The 8,419-nt window shown below is 44.6% G+C and overlaps 2 protein-coding genes across 3 annotated transcripts; one reads left to right on the forward strand and one right to left on the reverse strand.

Moving 5' to 3' along the window:
• Window positions 1-568: 568 nt before the first annotated feature.
• On the reverse strand, window positions 569-3,224 carry LOC114764803 (keratin, type I cytoskeletal 18-like). Of its 2 annotated transcripts, XM_028954741.1 has the most exons (8): window positions 2,869-3,224; window positions 2,709-2,791; window positions 2,471-2,627; window positions 2,223-2,384; window positions 1,837-1,962; window positions 1,533-1,753; window positions 1,416-1,450; window positions 569-753 (listed from the first exon to the last, which is right to left on the reverse strand). In XM_028954741.1, exons 1-8 carry the CDS (start codon window positions 3,190-3,192, stop codon window positions 740-742), a joined length of 1,122 nt encoding a protein of 373 aa, XP_028810574.1. In that variant the 5' UTR covers window positions 3,193-3,224; the 3' UTR covers window positions 569-739. The 2 variants fall into 2 exon arrangements, with proteins under 2 accessions (XP_028810574.1, XP_028810573.1); XM_028954740.1 differs by lacking the exon at window positions 569-753 and having other exon boundaries at window positions 779-1,450.
• An 85-nt stretch (window positions 3,225-3,309) lies between these two features.
• Window positions 3,310-8,419, forward strand: LOC114764804 (intermediate filament protein ON3-like). The gene is made up of 9 exons (XM_028954742.1): window positions 3,310-3,501; window positions 3,649-3,857; window positions 6,591-6,651; window positions 6,807-6,902; window positions 7,002-7,166; window positions 7,287-7,412; window positions 7,661-7,881; window positions 7,966-7,994; window positions 8,125-8,419. The coding sequence occupies exons 1-9, from the start codon at window positions 3,319-3,321 to the stop codon at window positions 8,130-8,132; spliced, it is 1,098 nt and encodes a 365-aa protein (XP_028810575.1). The 5' UTR covers window positions 3,310-3,318; the 3' UTR covers window positions 8,133-8,419.

Below are 8,419 nucleotides of genomic sequence, written 5' to 3' on the forward strand. Positions count from 1 at the left end.
TGTGTTGCTCAAACCAATCTATAACCATGTTTGCAGTGTGGCAGACAATATTATCCTATTGATACCATATGTATTGTTTCATAGATTATCATTTCACAAATTACAAAATGAAACAATGTCTAAATGAAATGCCATCAGTCAGAATTCAGGCACAGCATCTCTTCATTTCTACATCAGACTACACCAGCGTTCCGGTGATCATTTTAATCACACAATGTGTATCAGTGTATAGGGGCGACCCCTAGCTGGGTGGTAGAAGCCTAGTGGGCAACACACCTGCCTATGAACCAGACGACCACCAAGTAAAAGGTTCAAACCCCACTTACTACTCTGAGTGTCTCCACCACTGCCACAAGTAGATGTAAATGTAATGATACTGGAGCAGCTGAAGGACAATGACAACTGCTTATCAGATTTTGCAGTCTTGGTACTCTGGTCCCGACCTCAATGTTACTTATTATAACAATACTACGATTAATAGTAATATTATTTGCTACTGAATACTTTTTCCTTGTGTGCAGAAAGGGTCAGAGTGTATTTGGTGTCAAATAAACATTCAAAAAACACATTCAATTTGCATAGTTTTTATTTATTGGTTTGTTTGCCAGAATTACAGTTTTTTTATATTAATCTGTAATAAAAAATAGCAATGCAAATAAACATGATATTGGGAGGCACTGGGCTCAGCTCTGCTGTGAATGTGGATCTCCGCCCACTTGCCCTCTTCAAGGTTTGATTGCTATTTTGGCTGTGCTGCAAAGTAAAAAAAAAATCTGAATAATGTCAGAGAGTGGTTGAATAGATTTGTGAAATTGAAAAAGCTGTGACTGTCATCATGAAACACTGCAGCGCAGCACACAGTGACACAACGAAATGTGTCCTCTGCTTTTAACCATCACCCTTGGTGAGCAGTGGGCAGCCATGACCGGTGCCTGGGGAGCAGTGTGTGGGGACGGTGCTTTGCTCAGTGGCACCTCAGTGGCAACTTGACGGATCGGGATTCGAACCGGCAACCTTCTGATTATGGGGCCGCTTCCTTAACCACTAGGCCACCACTGCCCCAGTGACACAGTTCTGGGTTTTGTGTATTAAGTCAAAGAATCCTTGCAAATAATGATCTTGCAGAGAGTTGACTGGCCTTCAGAGAAATGGCCACAAATTGAAGGGAAACACATAAAATAATCCCATAAGACTTAAATAGGTGTGAGTAGGGTAGTAGTAGCCTAGTGGGTACCACACTCGCCTATAAACCAGAAGACCCAGGTTCCAACCCCACTTACTACCATTGTGTCCCTGAACAAGACACTTAACCCTGAGTGTCTCCATGGGGAGACTGTCCCTGTAAATACTGATTGTAGGTCGCTCTGGATAAGGGTGTCTGATAAATGCTGTAAATGTAAATGTGTCACATTTACCTTTTGCCACAGCCTGTTCTAAGGAAACCTCCATACTGCAAAGACAAAAATTCAGATTTTCGATTCTGACAAAGGCTCCAATTCCTAAATACCCAATTAAACGTCAGAGTATCAAACCTGTCATCGATGCTCTGAAGGAGTGTGCGATAGCTTTCAATCTCAGCCTCCAGCTTCATCTTGATGTTGAGGAGAGCCTGGTACTCGTCAGCCTGGTGCTCCACCTGGTCACGTACGTTTGCCAGTTCAGATTCAAGCCGATGGACGAGCTGGGCCAGGCGAGCAAGTTCTTGGCCGTAGCGGCCGCCTAAGTCTTTCAGAGACTTCTCCAGAGACTGAATCTGTGTGATTTGGATTTTTGGGGGGTTGGACACTCAGGCCTACATTTTTGGGCTTGAAAAATTGGCAGCTGTCTGTACTCTACCGTTTTGTTCATGGTCTCCACGTCGATTTCCAGGAGTTGCTTGGTTCTGCGTAGTTCAGAAAGCTCCAGCCTGCCACTCTGAAGGGTTTCTGTGTTTTTGGCCACCTCCACCTTGATGTTGTCAAACTGTTGAAAGAGATAATAAGAGAAGGTCCACACAGGAACATGTTCTGTCATTGTGTAGATATTTTAGATCAACCGTGGTGTAAGTAGCACTCCTACACGAAGTCCTAGCATTCCACAAATATTTGTTCTGCTGAATGGAGGATGATTACAGGATGGCAGCATCGGTACTTCACAGAATTCTGGTTGTGATTACTCAGCTCTTCTTAGCTGGACTTCCTGAGGATCAGTTTTAGACTTTTCATTCGCACCCATCACCATACCTTATCGTTATACCAGGCCTCAGTATCCTCAAGGTTTTTCTGGGCGACCTTCTCATACTGCACACGGATTTTGTTGACCGAATTCTTCAGGTCGGATTCTGCAGAGTCCATCTCCACAATCACATCAGACTCCTTGACCCTCTTACGCAGAGTTGCCACATCCTTACATGAGATCAGAGAGATGAGGAGATGATGGCGATCAGATGAACAGGAAGCAGTTGAAAAAGGGGGAGGCGACGGGTACTCACCTCACGGTGGTCCTTCCTGAGAAAGGCAAGCTCTTCTTTTACTGACTCGATCTGGCCCTCCAGGTGCAGCTTGGCCAGGGAGGTGTCGTCGGTGACCTTGCGCAGATCGTTCAGGTCATGCTCCACATTCTGACGCAACGTCTGCTCGATCTCCATCCTGCAGCCATCAGGAGGTGGACACGTTAGACTGGTTTTAAACCGGGATCAATGCTGTCAATGCAACGGCAGCACCTCTTACTTATTTTTGAGGTCTTCGTTGGTCAGCTTGCAGGTGTCAATCAACAGCAGGAGACGCGCGTTCTCCATAGTCTTATCCCGGACCTGGAAAGCAGGCAAATAATGACATATCTGTGTCTATAACTTTTATTATATACAGTGCTATATATTTGTGACGTCACCTGCTGCCTCAGTTGAGCCAGCGGCTTCTCGATCTCCTTCCAGTTGTGTTCTCCGAGGAGCTCCCGCTTCTTCAGAAGGTCCTTGATCTTCTCCTCCAGGTCCTGGTTGCTCTTCTCCAGCTGGGCCACCGTGCCCAGGTAGTTCTTCAGCCGCTCGTTCAGCCCCTTCATGGTCGTCTTGTCATCACTGGCCGGGGACGCGCTGGTCGCGGGGACGCGGTCCCGCTGCATGGCGCTGCGGAGACCCTGTAGGCTGGACACCGAGGCGCGGGAATCGCGTCCTCCGGCCCCGCCGAACATGCTGGAGGCGCTGCCGCGTTGCATGATGGACGCTGGTACCTGTCCGGCCAGGTGAGTCCTGTTTATATGCCGCGAGCTGCTCTGTGATTGGTGGACGGGCTTGAGGGGGAGGAGCGCTGGCCGCCTTCATAAGGAGCTGATGCTGCCCTGATGCATCTCAGCTCTTCCTCCACCGGCGACATGGCGCACAAAGCAGGTGGCTTCAGCAGCCAGTCGTACAGCCCCAGGGGACAGGCCAGCGCCAAGCTGGACCCCCATGACCAGAAGGCCAAGAACGATGAGAAGGACCAGATGGTGGGACTCAATGACAAGTTCGTGTCCTATATAACTAAGGTGAGGCGCACAGATGCCTTTTTATTTTACGTATTACATTTTGTATTTGATGTATTGGACATTTAAAGCTCTTCAGACTTTATTGACTGGCCAGTGGACATCGTGTAAGAAGCAGGTTTGAACGCAGTACCTGTCCACCATTCTCAGGTGCAAAACCTCGAGCTGGAAAATAGAAAGCTGACCACCAAGCTGAAGATCCTCCAGGAGCAGGAGAGTTACAGAGGCAACATCGAGGACGAGGTGTCCAAGCTGGGACGCGGGCTGCTGCAGCAGATAGACGGCCTGGACCGCGACAGACAGAAGCTGGAGACGGAGCTGCAGCACGGCCAGAGCGACGTGGAGCAGAGTCGCCAGAGGTGACATATCAGTGACATTAATATCCAATTCATAACGCAAATTATTACCAATAATATGCATTCATCAAAACGCGAAGCGCGACATGGAGCAGAGTCGCCAGAGGTGACCCATCACTGACATTAATATCCCAATTCATAACGCAAATTATTACCAATAATATACATTCATCAAAACGCGAAGCGCGACCAGAGTCGCCAGAGGTGACCCATCACTGACATTAATATCCCAATTCATAACGCAAATTATTACCAATAATATACATTCATCAAAACGCGAAGCGCGACCAGAGTCGCCAGAGGTGACCCATCACTGACATTAATATCCCAATTCATAACGCAAATTATTACCAATAATATACATTCATCAAAACGGCCAGAGCGACGTGGAGCAGAGCGGCCAGAGGTGACATATCACAGACGTTAATATCCCAATTCATAACGCAAATTATTACCAATACACTTTAAATAATTTACATTTAGCTCAACTTTGGTTTTAAGGGAAAATGTCTGAATCCAGTTGATCCGTTTGAAAAAAACATGTTAAATAAATGTAAAGAAAATATAAAGAAATAAACATACAAATAGGAACACGATTCATACAATAATGTTAAATAAATAAAAATAAGTAAGGTTTTTTTAGTCTACGAATTATCAGAACAAAATATTGAGAAATAGTACATTTCAGCCTCCTTTTTTAAATGCGGTTTCCTGCCACTAAATCTACAGTACAGGCCAAAAGTTTGGACACCTTCTCATTCAATGTGTTTTCTTTATCTTCATGACCATTTACGTTGGTAGATTCTCACTGAAGGCATCAAAACTATGACTGAACACATGTGGAGTTCTGGACTTAACAAAAAGTGGAGACCTGACCTCCACAGTCACCGGACCTGAACCCAATCCAGATGGTTTGGGGTGAGCTGGACCAACAAGTGCTAAACACCTCTGGGAACTCCTTCAAGACTGTTGGAGAAGCATTTCAGGTGACGACCTCTTGAAGCTCATCGAGAGAATGCCAAGAGTGTGTAAAGCAGTAATCAGAGCAAAGAAACTAGAATATAAAACATGTTTTCACTTATTTCACCTTTTTTTGTTAAGTACAGAACTCCACATGTGTTCATTCATAGTTTTGATGCCTTCAGTGAGAATCTACCAACGTAAATGGTCATGAAGATAAAGAAAATATGTTGAATGAGAAGGTGAACTGCACTGTACTGTACTGGCCTGTACTGTACATTTATGAATATGAAATTTAGCCAATAGTAATATTAGGTTCAATATTCGTTTTGAACAAAAATCAGACCAAAATATAACCGGACGGTGCCAGAATAAACGAACAGAAGTGTCAGGGGACAATACCATTCAAGATCTCTTTTTAAATCTTTTACCATACATTTAACAGGGTAAACTCTATGGATAAGTTTGAAAGACACCTCTTTAACTCTTTATTAAATAACGGTTTGGTAAAAACGCAAATCAGAACGATCCAATATAAAGATCATTTGGCAACTTGGCGATATTTTAGGAAAAAACGTTTATTGTTAAAAGTTTTCTTGCAGGAGAATCCATGGGAGAAAACGGATGAAAAGCCTAATAATCGATCATTAAATATGATATCGGGAGATACAGGAATGTTATATCGTGATGAATTAAACTGATCGACCAAAATCGCGTCGCAAATAAAGGCAGGATTGGCGCCAGATTGCAGAAATGCCGCGGAGACGTCTGGCGTCTGATTGGTAGGAGAAATTTGTTACGCGTCTCCGGATTGGCTGCTTGGTTTGCGTCAGACGCGTAATGGCCGCGGATACGATCTGATAATGACCGAATGAGATGACGTCACTCCCCAGCCTGGTAATGTCCTGGACGTTATAGTACTGGGGTAGATATGATGACACTTGGCAAGTACTACATGCAACACTATAAAAATATTTACACATAATGATAAGAACCTGTTTTTGATAACCAGATTCAGCATTTTAAAAAGACATGTCATTCTGTGTGTTCTCTTTGATTGAAAGCATTTTGAATTATAAGATGGGATAAATGTCTGGTGGGGAAACTCAGCACACTGGGTCTTCATACATGAAACGCGGAACAGAGTGCTAGAAAATTTCAACAACTGCCACAGACTAGCTTCCATTTCACCTCCCCAACATCCATTTTTTCCCAATTTGGAAGACACAGACGCTGGAAAATGTCTGGGCATAGATACGTGGAACTAGCGAAGAATACGAGGGAATTGTCCTATTTTTGCCACAGATCATTATGGGGCTAATTCATTTAAAACAAATTATGTGTAATGCTCAAATCTATTTTAATTTCAACCTGAAATGGTGATACCTTTATGATTAATGTTCGTTTTGTATTTTTCCATCTAAAATCCATGTTTTATACAGTGAAGTACGGCAACATTTTGGAGCGTTACTGTGTATACCATGTACGGTATTAGCAGTGTCTAGTATGTAGGATGTTTTCGGATAATCCACCAAGTAAGGAGAGCCGGAAAGGTCCAGAGAGCTTTACACACACCAGCTGCCCCTGTTGAAGAGCAGAAGCCCAGGGCAGAGTATCCATCAGTGAACCAGAGCAGGACAGAGCAGTCATCCATCCTCTCGGAGCTTGTTTCCATTCCATACTCGCGGCTGGCCTTTTTCCTTAAACTGATGCTTGGTCACGTCCACAAACATGCAAGCTGTAACTCTGCCACATGCGCTCTATGTGTTTCTAAAGGTATGAAGACGAGCTGCAGAAGAAAGCAGAAGCAGAAAATGACTTTGTGGTGGCCAAGAAGGTATGTGTGTGTGTGTGTGTGTGTGTGTGTCAGGTAGCGTCGACAGGGAACATGTGACATGATTTCTTATAAGGTGCCCTTACAATAGTACACATGATACTGTGATGTTTCGTATGCTGCCACTGAAACTATTTCTTTATTATTATGATGAAAAGGATGTAGATGATGGCTATCTGCACAAGGTGGCGCTCGAGCTGGAACTGGAGAACCTGAATGAAGAGCTGGAGTTTTTGAAGCATGGATACCAAGAGGTCTGTCCTTGTTTCAGTAGTGTCCACCTCTAATGTTCTCCAACTCTCTGTGCAGTAACTCCTATTTATTTTCACCATTACCTTCTGGGGATAAAACAGGAGATTAAAGAACTGCAGTCCCTTATCTACAATGAGAAGGTGGTGATGAAGCCAACCACCAAGAGTGACCTAGACATGAGTGAGATGGTGGAAACAGTGAAGGCCCAGTATGAATCCATGGCACAGCGCAGCCGAGAGGAGGCCGAACAGTGGAACAGGAAGAAGGTTTGAATGTTTTTAGGATGCATTTAAGCGATGAAATGTCTTCTTTTGATTTAAGTTCAGGCAGAGACTCCATCAGCAGTGACTGTTTGAATGTGAAATATGTCCTCTCTGCTCCTTCAGATGGACAACATGGTTCTGAAGGCTGGACAGCATGAGCAGGAGGTGCGTGACATCAAAAAGGAGATAGCTGATGTCAATCGACACATCCAGAGGCTCAGGATGGAGCTGGAGGCGCTGAAGAAGAAGGTGGGCCATGTTTCACCTAATGTCACCGTATATTCCAGCATGTATTGGGATGATATAATGGCAGATAAAGAAATGAAGTGAATAGATAAAACAAGTGTACATTAATAACATTTGAACAAATAACAGCCACATTAACATTGCGAATTCCAATAAAACATTCCTAATGGTTTTTTGTGTTGGAACTTGGAATATTTGACGGAGCAGGATGCATGTCCTGCACCTTGTCTCTCTCTCCACGTCTGTGACAGAAAGAGAATTTGGAGCTGGAGGGTCTGCAGAGAGAGGAAGATGGCCAGACAGCGCTGGTACAAACCCGCGAGCAGATAGTCGAGCTGGAGAAGGCCCTGCGCGCCACCAAACAGCTGATTGCCCAGCAAGTGTGTGACTACCAGGAGCTGATGAACCTTAAGCTTGCGCTGGATATCGAGATCGCCACCTACCAGAAGCTCCTGGACGGAGAGGAGAAGAGGTAGCACAGACACGCAGAGCTTTTTTTCCCGTAGCGCGGTGGCGAGTTTTGCTCATGCAGTTTATGTTGTCTGTGTTCTCTCAGGTTGAACGGTTACCCACGTCAACTGCGAGGTCAGAGATCTTGATGTCTACATTTGTCTTTCAGAACTAACAAAACTAATTGAATTCCATATAACTGTAACGTGCTGTTCCTGTCTTGTCACTGTCCCTCTAAAGTAAACTTGTCTCATCTTTTGCTCAGATTTCTAAATACAAACCCAAACAAATCCTTGCTTATGCAGACGTTAAGGTCCAGAAGAGCTCATGTCAGCAACCCACACAGGTTTCCCCTCCCTCCACTCGCAGAAAAGGCGTGCTCATCAAAATTGAGGTGAAAGATGGCAGAGTGATCTCAGAGAGCTCTTCCGAAGTTACCGAAGCCTGAGAGCACTGCTGGAAATGCAAGGAACCCCCAACAATGTGATGATGTCCTCTCTGCTCACAGATTTGTGTTTTTGTGATCTGGATTTCTTGGAATAAATGCTTACAATAATGTG

This window comes from Denticeps clupeoides, chromosome 15 (genome assembly GCF_900700375.1).
Source record: "Denticeps clupeoides chromosome 15, fDenClu1.1, whole genome shotgun sequence".
Taxonomy (NCBI): Eukaryota; Metazoa; Chordata; class Actinopteri; order Clupeiformes; family Denticipitidae; genus Denticeps; species Denticeps clupeoides.

Excerpts from the sequence above, each read along its gene's own strand:
- LOC114764803 (XM_028954740.1), bottom strand. The coding sequence starts at position 3,192 with ATGCAACGCGGCAGCGCCTCCAGCATGTTCGGCGGGGCCGGAGGACGC. Across the intron at positions 2,385-2,470 it reads TCAGGAAGGACCACCGTGAG|GATGTGGCAACTCTGCGTAA; the intron begins GTGAGTACCCGT and ends ATCTCATGTAAG. Across the intron at positions 1,754-1,836 it reads TGGAGACCATGAACAAAACG|ATTCAGTCTCTGGAGAAGTC; the intron begins GTAGAGTACAGA and ends CAAATCACACAG.
- LOC114764804 (XM_028954742.1), top strand. The coding sequence starts at position 3,319 with ATGCATCTCAGCTCTTCCTCCACCGGCGACATGGCGCACAAAGCAGGT. Across the intron at positions 3,858-6,590 it reads GTGGAGCAGAGTCGCCAGAG|GTATGAAGACGAGCTGCAGA; the intron begins GTGACATATCAG and ends GTGTTTCTAAAG. Across the intron at positions 6,903-7,001 it reads TGAAGCATGGATACCAAGAG|GAGATTAAAGAACTGCAGTC; the intron begins GTCTGTCCTTGT and ends GGGATAAAACAG.